The following is an 18,091-nucleotide window of genomic DNA, read 5'->3' as shown; positions in this document are numbered from 1 at the left end:
AGGTACCAGCCAAACAGGTGAAGAGGAGCAGGAAACAAGTCTGATTAGAAAGGGAGGTGGGAGGATGCCCAAGATGAACTTGATGCCTGCGGCCAGGTAGGTGCTCCATAATCTCAGTTTCCAGTCTGAATGGGCCTCTCCTAGCCACCCAATGCTGTGTGCGGTGTCCTCCAAAAAACTACAGTCCTTAGCACAATTTTATACTTGAAAAAAATTTAAGCCCAGTTTTTAGATTTTTAATACAATCCCTAGAAATCAAAGCTTGCCAAAGGAAGGCTCTGAGATTTCCGTTCATCAGCAGCGGACATGGAGAAGAAATGCTGGGGAAACCTGTGCAGAGGCCCTGGGAGGCTGCAGGTGGGGAGGAAGACGTGGGGCGGGAGCTGTGGGAGCTGCGGCTGCTCTTGGACAGGTGCCTCCTCGGCAAGGGGTCGGCACCTGGACTTACTGTCACCAAGTACGCTTTCTGTCCTCGGACTTTTCTCATTGCCTTGCCAAGAATTTTCACCACGAGGATCAGTTGTCAAAGACAAAGTCATTTTGTGGGGAATACCTTAGTGTCTTGTGGAGAAACAGGCACTGAAGCACCATGACAGGGCAGTGTCCTGGTTGTTACCAGGACGGAAGATCCCCTTCAGACCAGGATGTTGGGGGGATGGTTTCTGAGTGTCCAGAAAGCCCCCGGGAGCAGTCCTGCAGTGACAGAAAACTGTCCTTAAAAACCAGCCGTTCCATTTTCACATGGCTGTTTGTTAGTCTTGAGCCTTTTGTGAGTGCCACAATGTCTCGAGATACTTCCAGCCATTTCTCGGAATGCTGAAAGCCGTGCCCCTAAGTTGACTCCTTTTCTTCTGTCAGTTTAGTTTAAAACCAGTGGGGTTTTGCTTCAACTTCAGAGCAACCTGTGTTCCTCATAGAAAATTTCAAAAATACCTAAAAATGAGCAAATAACCGACCAAGTTTCTGTACGTGTGTATCGGTGGTTCTCACCCTGGCTGCACATTACAATCTCAGGAGCTATTTTTTTAAAAACTTACTGACTTTGGAGAGAGAGAAACATTGATCTATGTTCCACCCATTCATGCATTCACCGATTGCGTCTTGTATGAGCCCTGGCCAGGATGGAGCCGCAAACCTTGGCGTATAGGGGTGATGCTCTAACTAACTGAGCTACTGGGCCAGGGGTCTCAGGAGCGATTTTTAAAAATCAGATTTTCTTGGTTTGGAGTTGGGCATACTTCCAATATCTGCGGATGATTCTAAGTGCAGCCAGGTTTGACACCTACTGTATAATTATTAATAATTTGTCTATTTACAAAAATCTTTTAATGTCTAGTTTCAATTTTTAAAAATAGTCGCCCTCATCCTGATCCTCTTTTGTGCCACAGAATTTTAATTATTTTTTAATGGCTGTATAGTGTCGATGGGATCAATTTTTATTAACTAACCTATTGATGGATATACTGCAATGAAAAAAAAAGATTTTACTTATTTTTAGAGAGGAGAGGGAAACATGATTGGTTGCATCGCTGGCCTGGGAAACCAATCTGCGACCTTTTCCTTTGCCGGACCACCCTCAACCCGCTGAGCCACACTAGTCTGGAGGGATGTGGCAATTTTTTAAGCAAGCGCGCGCGCGCGCACACCCACACACACACACACACACACACATTTCACGCATCTGTGCAGTCTTGTCTTTTGTATCTTTTAGGAAAACTTCCCATCAGTGAACTTTTAGGATCTGAATTACGTTCTGCTAAATTGTCCTCCCCAAAACGAAAACAATTTCCGCAGCTTTTGAACATCAAACACAGACGTTAGGGGTCCAGCAGCTTGGGTGAGGGACCCGCTCAAGTTCGCAGGTCAGTACAAAAGGCGGGGAAAGGCTGGAATCTGATTGGCTGGCTGGCGTCAGGCTTGCGTCCGGCACCCGATTACGTAGGAGGTCCGAGAGCCCGCCAGCCGGAGGGTGGCACACCGCTCCGCGAGAACCCTGGCGCCCCTGCAGGCCGCGCTCCTAGAGCCTGTACCAGTGCATGCGCCAGCGCCGTGAGCCCGCCTCCCAGAAGGAGAAGGCCCGCCCCACAACGCTCCCTCGGGCTCCGCCTTTTTTCCTCCCGGCTTTTGTTGTCATTGGCTGGCGGCGGGGTATATAAATACGTCACTTCCGCTGCCATGCCTTTTTCCGCGCTACCAAGGGAAGGGCCCGTACGGCGTTGTTCTCGGTGAGTCCCATGTGAGGTTCCCCAGCGTCCCGCAGGCCGCTGAAACTACCTTCCTGCTCGAACCCGGGGTGCGAGGACCGGGGATGAAGGCCTGCAGACGGGGTGGGTCTGGCAGGAATCGGTGCGCCCCGCCGCGGCTCCGCGGCCTGCACGTGGCTAGTCTGGGCCTGCAGGTTCCCACAATGCCCCACGAGCGGTGGGAGGTCGCGCTCGAACTCTGGCACGGAGCTGCGGTGTGGTCCAAACTCCTGGTGAGCGCGGGTTCAGGGAGGGAGGGAAGGGGCGAATGCACCGCTCTGTGGTCGCTTGGGACCCCGACACTGACGCAGTGAACCCAGTGGCCCAGGCGCCATTGCTCGTGGATTTTCCCCGTTGGTGCTAAGGTTCTTGACAGGGTTTTGAGGAAAACCAGTTGGGAATGCAGGGAGACTTAAATCCGACGTGCCCACCTACAATCTCTTTGAATATAAATCTGCTCCCATTTCTTCTACGTTTGCTCCGCTTACTACTCCAACGTGGCTGTTCTCACAGCTGGTGGTTTTCTTTGCTCATCTGTAACTTCGGCTTAACTCCTGGCTTCCTTGAGAAGTGTTAAGACTCAGTTCACTATTGCCATTTAGTTTAGTACTTGGTTTGTGCAACTCCACCCCTTCTCGGCAAGGTTTGCTGCAGTCTGTGCAATTATGTCTCACCCTCCTAAACTGTAAGTGCAACCTAGCAGGGCATGCACCTGTTACCCTACCCCGCTGGCACGGAAAGGAAGGACTCCATTGTTAACTATTGTTTTTCAGGTTCCCACGTAACTTAAAGGGTAACTTTCACAATGTCCGGAGGCCTTGATGTCTTGCAAATGAAGGAGGAGGATGTCCTCAAATTCCTTGCTGCAGGAACCCACTTAGGTGGCACCAACCTTGACTTTCAAATGGAACAGTACATCTACAAAAGGAAAAGTGATGGTCAGTCTTTGCTGTAGCTTTTTTTCCCCCCTTCCAATTCCAGCTTTCGGGACCAATTGCAACCCTCCTTGTTACTATGGGTAGTGTTGGGTGAAGTAATTTCTGTGTCTGCTTTGGAGGGCTCTCTACTAAGTAATTACTAAGTAACACTGAAAGGAGTCTGGTTGTGTTTGGAAGGAAAGGCTTCTGGGCTCCGTGGGAAGAGTGTGGTATTAGCTAGGTTATGGGACTGGAGTGGGTTGCTAAGGAGATGTGAGAGAGGAAGAGGATGAGGAAGCTTGTGAGTTGAGTTCCCAGTAACTTCCCTCCCATAGTGCCTTATATTCACAGGTACTGATACAGGTATGGTCAGCTGAGTTCTGGGGAACATGCAGCAAGAGATGGGAATGAATGAGGGGAGAGGGGTTGCCACAGGAGTGTGGGTCGTGGGCAGAGATAGAGTCTCTGACGGATTGAGCCTGGGAAGAGGGTGCTGTAAAGGGGTTTTGGGGTGAATTTGGTATCAAGGCAGAGAGTGGTGAGAGGCTAGGAAGTGGACCACAGCTTGCAGGAATCCAGATGGGGGCCTGAAGGAGGGTTACTGCGGGGGAAGAAGAAGGTGCACTTGGCCTGCTGGGTGAAGGCTGCACACTATTAAAGCTCAGGGTGAGGCCAGTCTTGGCCAGTGAACTCCTGGGTGTCGGAAGTGTGCTATATTGACGGCAGGGTGTTCGCTAACACCAGTAGAGCTTGCCTCGGTGACTGGAGTTTGATAGTGCTCTCTGCCACATTCGGTCGTTAGAAGAATGTCCACTTGCAGAGCAAGGTCGGGCGCTAAAGCCATTTCTGTCGCTAGGCATCTACATCATAAATCTGAAGCGAACCTGGGAGAAGCTCCTGCTGGCAGCGCGCGCCATTGTCGCCATTGAAAACCCCGCTGATGTCAGTGTCATTTCGTCCAGGAACACCGGCCAGGTTTGTGGAGCAAGGCGCTTGGCTTTTATTACAAAAAATAAAGTGTATGGACGTTTTGGGATATGTAGAACGGTATACTCTGTGTGGAAATGTTGAATTGCCAATACTTGACATTTTCAGTATATGCACCACCTGACACCTGATGGTCTTTTGAGCTTTGTTTTCGTGTCACATACATGCTTGTGCCACTAAATATCAAGAAACGCCCAGTTAAATGGCTCATCGCGTGTTGCTTGTAGTCAGGTTTTTTACATTTCAGTGAAGTACTGGGTCAAAACTTGATGTCAGCCGTGAAGGTTTTCAGAAAGGTTTTCACCGAGTGGGGTGCTAGTCTCATCCAAGTCCCATTGGCAAGAGTTAAGAGTGTTGCCACCTTCAGTGAAAAACACCTTTTTTAAGATGGCTGGTGAGATTACAAAAACCTTGTCTCTACTTTGACACTTCTTTGTACTCTTTCTTTGAGAAAACCTATGGGTTTCATCATAATTGGTGTATAAAGAGCTCCAACAAGGATTTCATTCATCCTGTTTCTAATTAAAAAAAACCAAAACACTTGACTTGGAATTTTAATTTAATTTTTATTTTTTTGACTTGGATTTGAGCAGAGCTTTTAAATTCATGTGGGAGAATCCTTTTGTACTTCATCTTTGAAATTGATGGTGGAACTAGGTCCCATTAACTTCCAGTGTGCTGGGTGGGGCAGGCTGTTGGTGATTCTCCAGAGGCTGGCCTGTGGCTGGAGCCCTTGGGTTTGGTGCATGGTAGAAGCAGGACACTGCTATGGAACAAACCTAGTGACCACTCGTGCGTCCCTCAGCAAAAATGTACTAAACTTACAGAGTGATCTAGGCAGTGTTACTAGATGCTTGGGATATAGCAGGGAAAGAGCCAGCCTGTGTTTTGGAAGAAAAAGGTGAGGGAGGGTAAAGAAAGCTGGGCATAGTTTGTTTTATGCGGAGTAGCTGTAGGGTCATTTGACCAGAGGCTGGCAGTGCTTGTGTTTACGGTTAGCACGCACTGTTGAACTGATACACTTAATTTTCCAACCCTCTGAGGGACTTGGAGGCACATGAGTGACCTTGGTGCCACGGGTCAGGCAGTGGAGCAAGGAAGCCTGTGAGCCAAGCTACCCGAGGGAGGTTGGGGAGGGGATCTGATTTTGTGTTTCTTTGGCTCTAGTCTTGTGAGTACTCCTCAGGGAACGAGGAGGACAGAAGAATTACTGTAATTTGATGCTTTCGTTTATGAGGAAGGGGTGCTGGGGGGTTCTGACTAGATGGGCCGCCTCGTGTGGTTACAGAATGGTCAGCACATTTACCCTGGGGCGTTCTGTGGCCCCGGCTCTGAGGGCACTGCTAACTCTTAACGTTGATTCCTCCAGCGAGCGGTGCTGAAGTTCGCCGCTGCCACGGGAGCCACACCCATTGCCGGCCGCTTCACTCCTGGCACCTTCACTAACCAGATCCAGGCAGCCTTCCGCGAGCCCAGGCTTCTGGTGGTGACCGACCCCAGGGCCGACCACCAGCCTCTCACCGAGGCGTCCTACGTCAACCTGCCCACCATCGCTCTGTGCAACACAGACTCTCCCCTGCGCTACGTGGACATCGCCATCCCTTGCAACAACAAGGTAACTGCCTCCTGATCTACCCCGGGTCTCGAGGGTGAGCGCTCCCGACGCAGTTGGGCACGCCCATGCACATTGTTAGAGCTTGGGGTCCAGGCCACTGGTGGCCGGTGGGCTCACAAGTGTAGGTAGTGTGCTACACGAGGGGCAAGGTTTTCGCTAACACCACGAGGGTCTCTGCCCTATGAGTGGGGTTTGATAGTAGTCCTTGCTACAAGTGCGATTGGAGTGTGTGAGAGCTTCAAGGAGAGAGGAAAACGTTTGAAAAATGGTGTTTCCCCCTGCTTTTCTCCATTTTTCTTGCTCTACTTGGGGCTCTCAGGCATTGCTTGGCCTTTCTGTTTTCAGACCAGCTTGATGAAGCCTGCTTAAGATCCTAAAAAGGTGGGTTACGTATGTGGTTCGAGTTGGTCCGGTTTGTCACTGGTCTCAAAACCCTGGCTGCACATAAGAATCACCCAGAGATTTCAAACAAGCAAACCAATGTCCAGGCACTGATCCTGGGGGTATTTCATTTGTTGCTTGGGGTGGAGGCTTGACAGGAGTACTTTCTAAAATCTAGCCAGTCAAGGCTGAGCACCACTGGTGTCTGGAACAGCCTTTCTTGTTTGTTACAAATACTTGTATGCTAAGAGGCTTAAACTTTTATACTTTTATACAAGAACATGTGTTCCTGTTCTTGATTCCAGGGACCTAGGTGATGTGGGGGCAGGTTAGGTGGAAGTGGGGTACTTATTTGGGGGTGACCACGTGTCCCTTTCTAATATCCTGGCACTCTTGCAGGGGGCTCACTCAGTGGGTCTGATGTGGTGGATGCTGGCCCGGGAAGTTCTGCGCATGCGCGGCACCATCTCCCGCGAGCACCCGTGGGAGGTCATGCCGGATCTCTACTTCTACAGAGATCCTGAGGAGGTGAGCTTCTTCCACAAAGACTTGTTGTGGTCGCATACACAGTGTGGGCGCCTTGCTCTGTGCTTCTGGGAAGTAAAATTTGTTGGTCCCTGTAAACTTTCATTTATTTACTTTTTTAAACCAGATTGAGAAGGAAGAGCAGGCCGCTGCTGAGAAGGCCGTGACCAAGGAGGAGTTCCAGGGCGAATGGACGGCTCCGGCTCCCGAGTTCACCGCGGCCCAGCCCGAGGTCGCAGACTGGTCGGAAGGCGTGCAGGTGCCCTCTGTGCCTATTCAGCAGTTCCCTACTGGTATGTGTCGTGGCGCTGGTGCGGCAGCCTGGGGGCTTGGGGCATCTGTGTAGTCTGACTTGAGTGGTCTCCTTGGCCGTATTAGAAGGTTCACCCTGTATGTGTTAGAGCTGCGCTAATACCTTGACAGGTTGCATGTGCAGGCACATTTGAATTGATCTGGTCTTGGGCTGTCCTTGAAATTGTGTCTGGTGGAATGCGGGCAGGTGGCTGGTGGTGGTGAGGTGGGCAGGGCACCACAGGAGCAGGCTGATGGGTGTGTTTTTGGTGTTTCCTTAACAGAAGACTGGAGCGCTCAGCCCGCCACCGAAGACTGGTCTGCAGCCCCCACCGCACAGGCCACGGAGTGGGTAGGAACCACCACCGAGTGGTCTTAAGCTGGTCTTCCACAGATTCTTACCAGAATGGAAATAAGGTTGATGGAAAATAAACCGTTTCTAAAAGTTGTGTTCACGTATTTCAGTTTTTATTCCAGATCAGGATGTCTGGGACTGCCTCAGGTCTCCTGACGTCAGTAAAAAGGCCTCTGTGGGCATCCCACGTGGGTGTTCCCTGAGCCCCCTTTTTCTGCGAGGGTGCTCTGTTCTGAAAGCGGATGTGTTAGCCCTAGAGATATTTCCCCAAGACTTACGTTAACATCTGTATTGGTGAATTCTGTCAGGTTCAGATTTTGAAGTAAATTGGTGTTCACTGACAGCCCCTGCTATTTATTTGCCAGTTGTGTGGCTGATGTATGAGTGACAGCTGTCACTGAAGACCTGCCTTGAGCAAAGGTGGGGTATAGTCTGCAATCCTGGACCCACTGAAGGGGCCACGGCCTTCCCCAACTTGGAGAGACATCTGTCTCCTGTCACCTGGTCAGCTTGTCTACAGGTTCTGGGAGAGAGTTGTGCAAGTGGAAGAATTTCATGTAGTGTTATATAATCTCAATATTTGCCATTTCCTGTACATTTTAATCGTATTAAAAATGTGGCTACTGATGTCACAGTACCTCTTTGTTAAAAACCAGGGCCTTGAATGAGAATGGACGAGTTAAATAGGGTGGGTAGGGTTTGAGGAACTTCAATGGTTTACATCAAGTCATTCATTTTGCCCTTGGAAATTTTACAAAATGTCCCTGTGACGACAACATTCTCAGGGCCCCTTCCAGAGGTGCAGGGAGTGAGGGGACCCCGTGGACTCCAGCATCAGAGAAGGCTGGCCATTGGCAGTGTGCAGGAGCAAGTCTGGACGAATCTGCCGTGCTCCCTCAAAGCTGCAGTGTGCGTGGAGCTCCAGCACGGTGCAGGTGGTCAGCAACACGGATTTCCGGAGCCAGCGTGGCTGAAAGCAGGGAGGGCGTGCTGAAGGAAGGGAGGAGCCCGGGTGTAAGGACCGAGAGCTGCAAGGCTCATTTGTGAGCATGTTCTGGGGTGGAGGCGGCTGTTCGGGGACCAAGGAACAGGAGGAAACTGGCAGTTCATCTGTGGAAAATACATCCTGTTAGCACAGATTGACTCCCGCTTGGCTGACAGCCTAGAGTTAAAAGATAGTTCTGACTTGACCGGGTGGCTGGGTGAAGCATCACCCCATCCATCAGGAAGTCGGTTCAATTCCCGGTCAGGGCACCAGGTTATGGGTTTGATCCCTGCTTGGGGTGCATATGGGCGGCAACTGATTGATGTTTCTCACACTGATTTGCCTCTTTTCCTCTGTAAAATACACCTCTGGGTAAGGATTAAAAAGACAAAAGACAGTTCTCATCTTTTGAAGGTTAGTCCCCTTAATGTTGGGTCCCACTTCATCGTGCGTGTTTATTGTTTCTGGCCTGAGCAGTCATCAGAAGCAGGGCCCTCCCATGGCAGATGCTGACATCTGCCCTGAACCCTCCTTGACTGACTTCCATCAGGTTCCTCTGAACCCTGTGCCCAGCTGGGCCTCGACCTGGGGGCTTCAACCTGCCTTTGTATCATCCTGTGTTAATGAGAGTCTAGCTTCGTCATTTTAGTAAGAACCCCCACCCCTGCCTGATACCCGACTGACTTCCTCCTCCCCACTCCTCCCCAGGAGATGTCCGATCCCCCCCATCCCCCACTTGGGCAAGAATCCTGTTAGGACGATTTAGCCGGAAATTCTTTATTACCCTGGTGTTTCCTTAGTAATTTTCCATTCACCAACCCCTCAACCCTCCTGGGCTGTAAATCCCCTCTGTCCCTGTTGTATTTGGAACTGAGCCCTGTGTGACACCGAGGTCTCTTCCCTCCTGTTGCAATAGCTCTGGTTTTCTGTGACACAGCACAGCGATACATTCTTGGCTAGAATTCTTGCATCTTGCCACGCTGTATCCACTCTCCCTACTACTACTAATAGTGGAAGGACAGCAGTGAAAGCCTGAGAGTTGGGTCTGGAAAGTTGAACGGGAGAAGCGTGTCACCTAAAGAGAATTTTAACGCAGCAGTTGGATAGAACACAGTCCCTTAATTAAGGAACACAATGTACATCACAGGTCACCCCTGGCCAGAACCCAGTTGTGGCCGGACCCAAGCATGAGAGGGACAGAGACGGAGTGGGGGGAGGCTAGGTCTGGAGCCTGGGAACCCAGTGCGGCTTTGTCTGCACTGCTGGCAGCTCAATGGGTGGTGTATTCCTCTGTTTGCCGAAGTCGGGGTCTGTGTAGCTAAAAATCTGTAAGATCAAGTCTAAGTCTCGGAGGAAGGAGACAGGCTGGCTCTGAAAGTGAAGAATAAAAGGCCAATGAAGAACCACCTCAGTTTGTTTCATATTTGATCAACCAGTTCACTCTATGCCTTGAAATAATTAAGTGGTCTTATAGGTATATATAAAACTCATTTTCACATTTTTATAGGAAAAATGGCATTGTTATGAATCTGAAAATCTTTGGCCTGTTTTCTTTTGAATCTTTCTAATCAAAACCCAATTGTTACAGCACATAGTTGGACTCTTTAGTTAGGCAGACAGTCATTGTCTGATTGTGGATACGGCTTCGTGTGCATGGACGCTTTCAGGTGAAATGATGGAGACGGCTCTGTCTCTCTGGTGTAACCGACCCCTCGTTTCATGCTCGTTTTCAGTGATCTCCGTAACAAAACAAGCTCCCGACACCCTGCCAGCCCCTTTTCATGCTTGAATCTCTCTGTGAGGGCATATAAAACACTGTAATGTTTCACTGTGAACGAGTATCGATTTACTTTTCTTTTGTGTTTATTTTTAAGGTGATGAAAATATAGAATTAGATAGTGGTAATGCTTCCACAACCCTTAAATATATTTAAAAACTCTATGTTTTACACTTTAAAATTTTGAGTTTTATGGTACACGTATGAATTATGTTCCAATAAAAACATACTATATTTTTGGTTCAAAGTGGCAAATAAATGACACATGCTTATTTTTTCTACTCTTCCAAAAACTACTAAAATTATAGTAGTAAAATATGTTTAAAAGGCAAAGAATGAAAAATACAGGGGCAGAAGAGAATTCTTTTACTATTTCTATTCTCAGCTGAGGACACACTTTTCCCCAATGCTTTTAGAGAAACAGGGAGGGTGAGAGAAACATGGATGTGAGAGATAGACACCGATTGGCTGTCTCCGTGTATGCCCGGGACACACGCACCTGGGTGGGGAAATCGCCAGAGCCCGGACTGGGGATTGAACCCACAATCTAGGGATGTGCCCTGATTGGAAATTGAACCTGTAACTGTTTGGTTATGGGACAGTGCTCCAACCAAATGAGCCACACCGGCCTGGGCGAGAATACCCGAAAAAGCTTTTAACTCCCAAAGAAAAGGAGACACCGAAAGATGATGGGCAGAAGACAGTCACTGACCCGGCAGAGTGGAGGAAGCTCCCGTTTACATCCTCGCAGAGGTGATGCCTGAGAAAAGCACGCGAAAAGCTTGTGTCGAAACACCTAGCGCGCCGCACGTGGAGTGCCAGGTAGAGCGGGAAACGGGGCTGCGGCCCGGGGAAGCTGCATGTGCTGCACAGATTCTCGGGTGCAGTGCACCCCCTTGCCCTGGCCACTGGAAGTCCATTCTGAAGTCGTTTCCAGACTCGGGAACTGGAGGTCCAGGGTGATGGGCAGGACGTAGAAAAGGGACACCCGCATATTCATGTGGGTCCCTTGTCTACCCTGACCACAGAATACCACTAGCGAGGAATTCAAACTCCCTCACCTCCCCTGCCCCTGCCGTGCTGGAAGCGGACTGCTCTTCCCTCAACACAGGGAGCAGTTGGGGGAGAATCTTTCAGCTACTTGGACGGTGAGGTCTGCCCAAGTACAGGCCGCATGGCTGCCCATCACAAAATCATTAAGTTACTTAAAACATTATCAGATGTTTTTGTGATTCCATGTCACAGTGTATTTAATGCATGGCCCAAGACAAGTCTTCTTCTTCCAGTGTGGCTCAGAGATGCCAAAATGTTGGACACCCTTGAAGGTGGGACTTCACAAAATTGGCCATTAAGGACCGTTGTGGAAAGGTTTGAAAAGCAAAGGAGTCCTTGGGTGAAGATGAATCTTTATAATCTACCCACTCTATCTTGCACTTTTTAAATAACCCGAATCCACCAGAGGGAAAGAGGGTGGGGGAGGTGGAAGAGGGTCGAGGGGAGATAGATGGTGATGGAGGGAGGCTTGACTTGGGGTGGTGAACACACAGTGCAATATACAGAGGATGTGTTACAGACTTGTGCATCTGAAGCCTATGTAATTTTATTAACCCATGTCACCCCAATACATTCAATTAAAAAATGAAATGCAAGAAAACCACGCCTGTCTTCATCTCCAGTTGTTTTCTAAATAGGAAGTGTGTCCTTACAAATGTTTTGCAAGCTTCTTTAGGGCCAGAACCACAATAGCTAACATTGATGCAGCGCTGTGCTGTGTGCCAGGCACAGTGGCAACCAGGGTGACATCCTAGCTGCCTTAGCGACTCTGCCCGAGACCTCCAGAGCCGGTGCTATGAGCCCCCTTGCTCTGCTCCCTCGCCCTGGTGCATGGTCATACAGCAGCACAGGCAGGGCACCGCCTCACAGCCGGAGCGAGCCAACCGGCAGGCTGTAGGTAGAACTCGTTACCCAGATCAAGGCTGTTTGATTAGCCACGAAGTTAGTGCATGGTGAGATTTATATTGGATGTTTTCAATTTCCTTAGGTCGCCTCCTCAAAGTCCTCTAGGATGATTCTTTTTTGCATGTACTGCGACAAAGAGCCTAAAAGGAAGCTTTACGACAATGTTGGCATTAATGTCTCCCCATCACGCAGGGAGCTATGCGGATGAAAGAGGCAAGGCTGCTGTGGGTTGGAGCGGTTTCAGAAATATCCTTTCATCTGTCCGGTCACTAGTATGTAGTTCTATGCACATGCAACAAAACTGAGCAGAAAACACTGGGTCGCAGGACCAGGAAGTTTAACAGAGGCACAGAACTATTGGGCTCAATGGTGTGACCCCCACATTCTAGGATAATGATAAGAAAATGCCATGTCTAAGACTGAAGCCAATATTACCATGTTAATTAAATGTGATTCACACTTTACAGAAGTCACCTGCCATAAGAGGTGGTTTTTAGCAGTTTTCACAAATGCAAATGTAATGGTAACTGTCATAGAATTGTCCCCGTGTCATCTCAGTGGTAACTAGACAGGTACCCTCGTTATATCGGGGGAGGACACACGTGTGAATGTTAGCCTGGGGCGTGTGTGTGCGTGCGTGTGTGTGTGCACGGAGGGCCATTAGGGAGGATGGGTGCTACTCTGCGTAGGGTACGGAAACAGAATCCCAAAGGGAGGAATTTGCCAATGTGATTCCGACTCTGTTCATGGCGTGTGGGGTTGGCTGGTGTGTAGCGGCGTGATGGAGGTGGGATGGTGGCTGTGGTGGGTGCCTCATTGGCAGAAGAGTGTGTGGTTTGGTGGCGTGAGCCGGGATGTGGTTTGATGCAGGGTGGGGAAAGGGCCTCGGGGAAGGGGTTGGCACGGGGCATTAATTACCATATTTTGCTGTGTATAATGCACACTTTTTTTTGCCCAAACTTTTGAGGGAAAAATAAGGATGTGCCTTATACACAGGTATAATGGGCACATAACCCCATGCACGATGTGCACAAAAACGTGCGTGCGCATGGCACAGAGCAAAACTCCAGTAAGTGGGGTGCGAGAGGTGGGAGACTGGAATACAGGAGAATGTGGGTTTTCGTGTCGCTACGGTTTGCGTGTGTGTGTGTGTGTGTGTGTGTGTGTGTGTGTGTGTGTAATGTGGTTGTCACTTAGCTTTTGTTTAGATTTTCTTTTGCCCTTTGTCTTGGTCATTGTTTGGCCTTTGTTTTTGTCTTTGTTTCACTCTTTGTTTAAACTTTCTGTGGCTTTTGTTTGGTCTTTCTTTAGCCTTTTGTTTAAACTTTGTGTGGCCTTTTTGTCATCTTTGTGTGGCTTTTGTTTTTAAGTGAATCTTGGCTGAGGACCCACCAAAAACACCTTGTGTAATGAAAAACCGGGATATACAACCTCTCCCTATATATTCCGCTCACACTGAGTAGCTTCAAGCTCCCCAGGGACCTGGTACCGCCGCAGAACCAGTTTCACACAACCGCTGCTCGACGGTAAGGGGACTCCGTCGGTTTTCCTCTCGCTTCACGTTGCGATTCGTCTCCAAGTGGCAAGTGCACACTCGAGTGTGGGCCATTTCAGTGTGTCCCAGGGGAAACTGCTGTCATAGCAGCCCAGGTTGGGGGGACCTAAAAGGACGGAGAAAGCAAGAACAGAGGACGCCAAGCCTGATTCTGACGAAGGTGGAGGGCCCTCCTGGAATGTTCTGGAAATCCTCTGAGCCCAGGAAAGGGCTCCAAACCCTAACCTAGATTCCAGTGTAAAGCCCCTGTTCCAGCAGCTAGATCAATGGCACTATTGGTTTCTTTTTTTCCCTCTCTTTCTCTCTTATTATTTATCATGATTTGAAAATGCATTTTTTCTTACCTAGGAACAGCGCCTCCCTTCACACAGCTGGGTTTGTGTGTGGGGAATACTAATGGGACAACACAGCCCCAATCCTGAAAGAATTTTTGCTCCCTTGAGACCATAAATGGAAAGACATTCATGCTTTGTCTTGAACAGATGCTCAGAAATTAGAGGTTTTTGGTCGTTGGTTGGTTGGTTTGTTCTCAGTTTTGTGGCTGATGGAGAAAGGAAAGAAAAGATAATGTCTCAGGGGAATAAAGTCATGAATGTTGCTGAAGCAATAGGAAGAAAATGGGGAAAAGACTTTTTAATGTTTTGTGAGCAAATCAGGGAGGCAGGAAGCAGACCACTGCCTGAGGTGCAGCTGGGCAAGTTCATGTGCATTCAGCAGAGCAGGAGAATGCCTTGGTGAGTGCATTGCAGAATTATGTTATAGTTACAGAAAAATTGTAAGCAGTCACAAATTCCAGATGCATCCAGGTTACTCAAACTCTGATGTGTCCCTACATTTGCTTTATTATCCTTTCTCTTTCTGTATACACATATGCATATTATTTTTTTCTGAGCCATTTGAAATTAAATGATGGGCATGATCAAAATCAGAAAATTAACATAAAGAAAATACTCTCATCTAATCTACAGACAACTGGATTTCACCAATGATCCCAGAAATAGACCCAGGATCATGCATCTCCATTAGAGGTGATATCTCTCCAGTCTCTGTTAATCTGGAACAGCACCTGAGTTAGCCATTCTCTTTCTCACCTTGACAGTTTTTGAAGAGTTACTTTGTTAAATGGCCCCTCAGTTTGGGTTTGGCGTGATGCTTTCTCATGATTAGGTCCAGATTATGCAGTTTTAGAAGGAATACGCTTACGTTTTAGATTATACATATCCAAAGTCATAACTGAATCTGATTGTACAAACTTTGAATTAATTCAAGGTCTAGTTTATCTAATGTAACTAGGATTTTAAATCAGTACCTAAAATCTTGCAAGGAAGTATAAAACATTAAAAAATCTAGAGCTTTTTCCTAATACTTCTCAAATAGTCACCAAAAGTAAGTGCTGTCCTTTACTTATAATTGGTAATTACAACGATATGTACATGAACTTGATCGGTGTATAGGGAGGTATGTAAGCTAGTTTCTTTGTGTGTGTGGGGATTCTTGTCCACTACTCCATGAGTATTCGTGGCATGAGTGTGATCATTTCTTTCCAAGCAAGACCATCTGCTGAAAACAGGCACGCTTCGATAAAGAGCTGTCCCGAACTGCCACTCCGGGCTCTCTGGCTACCTTTGGCGTGCTGACAGGGCGCCTGGTAGAAAGAACTTCCATTTTGTTTGCTTCTTAGTGGGAAAACTTCTGTTTGGAGGTGGCTAGCAATTTTATAATTCTTAAATGGGTTCTTTAGATATGCAAACACAAAGCATCCATCTTTTTTTCCCCAGAGAAAATGCTGAAGTCACCATAAATCCAAATAAGGGGGAGTTGATTCATTTGTTATGTGATCTTTGTAGTTAAGTGAATGTGTTATGACTTTAATAGGACTGTTCCCTGCATGAGGCAGATCAATATTTTCTTTCCTAAATATGAAATTGGATTAGAAGTTCGGCACAGGGTGCTCTGTAATGTTGAGGAACTCAGCTTTTGGGAAGATGCAGTATCAGCTGTTACGATTGCCTTACCTGGGCCGTAGGAGTCACCTGGAGTTTGAGATAGTGTTCCCTGCTTGAAGGATTATGTGTTCCTATGACGAGCCCTCCCAGGGTGAACATAAGGCCCCCCTTCTCTCACTCAGTCAATAGAATTGGGGGTCAGGGAATGGCAGTGTCGGAGGGCCAGGAGAGTCCTGTGGATGGAGTTGAGCTGCTTTTCACAACCCGAAAGTCGGCTTAGGTTCCATCGTGTGGACCCCAGGAGGCACCTCTTAGACGGGCTGTGAAGGCCCCTCTGGATTCTGGTGCTTCTGCTATAATGCACTAGGTACAAACGGGGTGTTAGCGGTGCCTGGTGGTTAAGGGATGGATATGTTTTAAACGGTACCTCGCAGTTTGTTTTTATTTAAGCGTGGTGCAGCCAGCAATCAGGTGACTGCCACTGGAAATACAGTTTGTTACTCCAAGTTCCCAGGAGGAGAGGGTAAGCCAGACTAGGCGGGGCCCGATGGGGAAGCGGTAGAGTCAGAGTCAGCGGGGAGCCAGAAGGACCGAGGAGAGCAGGGGCAGCAGACTGTCATGCCTGTGCAGGGACACGGGAGCCTGGCAGGGGGAGCAGGGAGGCGGGGTTAGGATGGGCGAGTTTAAACAAGTTCAGTGGGCTCTGGCGTGGCAGGCCTGTCCTGACCTCGGGTGAGTAGAATGGAGGAATGTTGGCTCAATCTACAGGAGACTGATAAAGAAGATAGTTGGTGAGTTCAGGCTCTGGATTAGTTGGTCTGCTTACAAAAGGCACACTCAAAAGGGAGTTATGGGCTGTTTCTCGGAATTGATTAGCTTTGGGAGAGGGCAGCCTCTCCAGGATCAGCAAGACCCCAGATGCCAGGGCGTCAAAAGTACAGAAAATGCAGCTAACCCATAGTCAGTGTCCGCACACGGAATGAATGGCCCCGGGGAAAGGGAAGCAGTATTTAGACTCTGGAACAATAGCCTTTAAAAGTCAAGACATCTCATTCAGACAGGTTCATGGAATGTGTATCTGTTTCTAATGGGAGTCCACACACTGATGATACAAATAGAGGAATGGATCTTCAGGGATCCAGTGCAGTGGGTATGTTAGTGTTATGTTGATGTGTAACAAATGACTGCACACTTAGTGCCTTGAAACCGCACCCATGTGTGCTCCCACAATTCTGCACCAAGTCCGGGAGGCTTGGTGCTCTGCTGAGCATGCCACAAGGCTGAAATCAAGGCATTGGTCGGCGGGGCTCTCCTCTGGAGGCTCTGGAGGAGATGCTACCTCCAGGCTCATTCAGGGTGTTGTTGGGGGATTCATTTCCAGCGGCTGTGGGATTCAGGTCCCCGGCCCCTTGGCCCCTCCTCTTCCAGCCAGCAGTGGTGGGTGGAGCTCTATTCCTGCTCCCAGGCCTCTGTCAAGCTTCTCTCATTCCAGCTGGAGAAAGTTCTTCACTTTTAAGGGCTCATATGATTAGATCGGGCCCAACCAAATAATCCAGGATAATCTCCGCATTTTAAGGCCTACAACCTTAATTACATCCGCAAAATTCCTTTTGCCATGTACAAAGTCATTGGTTTCAGCAACTACGATTTGGAAATGGATTGGGGGGCGCATTTTGCCTGCCACGGGGGGTTATGATTAATGTAAATGCTGAGCACTTGGTTAAGGTAGTATTTGCCAGATGTCAATTCCATTATGAAATTGCTGTTTTTCTTTTTAATGAATAAATATGTATGGGGGGCATATTTTGAGACTACGCAAATACCTTGTTTCTCCTGAAACTTTTCACATACTAATTTTCACACCCATCAGTGGATGTTGCTTGCAGAATTGATCACGGCAGCGTTTTCTAACACTGACTTTCTACTCCTGCCCTTGCTGCTGCTGCTTTTAAGTGGAATTATTCTTCAAGGAGGACTGTCTTTCTTCCCATTTCTCTGTGTATTCAGTTATTTATTTATACCAGTTTGAGTCCAGTGGCAGTTGTTTTATTCTTCGGTTTATAATCCAATACTATTGTTATTTAGTTTCTTGCCCCAGTGGCTTTGGCCACTGCGAGCTCCTCTGGGTTGGCCCCGCCACACTTTGGACATGTGCTTGCCTGTTATGAGCTCTCTCTCACCTTCTGTTTGCATTACAGTTTACTCCAAGGTCAGCTTCATTTTCTCTGCCTTAGCCTGACATCAGCCACTTTTTCCAAGAGCCCTGGTTCCTCTTATTCGACAATGGTATTTAGAAGCCACTGAGTACTAGGTGCATTCTCTGCTAGTGGGGTGTCCCATCGCTAAACCCTCCGTGTGGACACAGCCGGGACATGTATATGTGTATGCTAATGTATACAGACTCACATCTGTGTTGATCGCTGTATCTCCCACCCAGCGCAGTCCAAGCTTCAGTCCAGCACTCCTCTTCTCCTTATTTGTGGCTTCATTCTCGGATAGGAAGAAACCTGATTCTCATGATCGACAGTGTATGTACTTATTTGCTCAACCCTAGT

The 18,091-nt window shown here is 48.3% G+C and overlaps 1 protein-coding gene and 2 non-coding genes across 3 annotated transcripts; all 3 read left to right on the top strand.

The window, feature by feature from the left end:
* Positions 1-2,167: 2,167 nt before the first annotated feature.
* RPSA (ribosomal protein SA) lies at positions 2,168-7,404 on the top strand. Its single transcript, XM_045857451.1, has 7 exons — positions 2,168-2,225; positions 3,017-3,181; positions 4,017-4,135; positions 5,517-5,762; positions 6,543-6,671; positions 6,796-6,961; positions 7,244-7,404. Exons 2-7 carry the CDS (start codon positions 3,049-3,051, stop codon positions 7,336-7,338), a joined length of 888 nt encoding a protein of 295 aa, XP_045713407.1. The 5' UTR covers positions 2,168-2,225; positions 3,017-3,048; the 3' UTR covers positions 7,339-7,404.
* LOC123830894 lies at positions 3,804-3,953 on the top strand. Its single transcript, XR_006787831.1, has one exon. It is a non-coding gene; the product is annotated as a small nucleolar RNA SNORA62/SNORA6 family (small nucleolar RNA).
* Positions 5,827-5,978, top strand: LOC123830893. The gene has a single exon (XR_006787830.1). It is a non-coding gene; the product is annotated as a small nucleolar RNA SNORA62/SNORA6 family (small nucleolar RNA).
* Positions 7,405-18,091: the final 10,687 nt, after the last annotated feature.

This window comes from Phyllostomus hastatus, unplaced genomic scaffold (assembly GCF_019186645.2).
Source record: "Phyllostomus hastatus isolate PE091 unplaced genomic scaffold, TTU_PhHast_1.1 phas_scaffold_129, whole genome shotgun sequence".
NCBI lineage: Eukaryota > Metazoa > Chordata > Mammalia > Chiroptera > Phyllostomidae > Phyllostomus > Phyllostomus hastatus.
The sequence above is the reverse complement of the archived record's forward strand: the minus strand, read 5'-3'. Positions and strand labels throughout refer to the sequence as shown.

Excerpts from the sequence above, each read along its gene's own strand:
- RPSA (XM_045857451.1), top strand. The coding sequence starts at position 3,049 with ATGTCCGGAGGCCTTGATGTCTTGCAAATGAAGGAGGAGGATGTCCTC. Across the intron at positions 3,182-4,016 it reads CTACAAAAGGAAAAGTGATG|GCATCTACATCATAAATCTG; the intron begins GTCAGTCTTTGC and ends TTCTGTCGCTAG. Across the intron at positions 4,136-5,516 it reads CGTCCAGGAACACCGGCCAG|CGAGCGGTGCTGAAGTTCGC; the intron begins GTTTGTGGAGCA and ends TGATTCCTCCAG.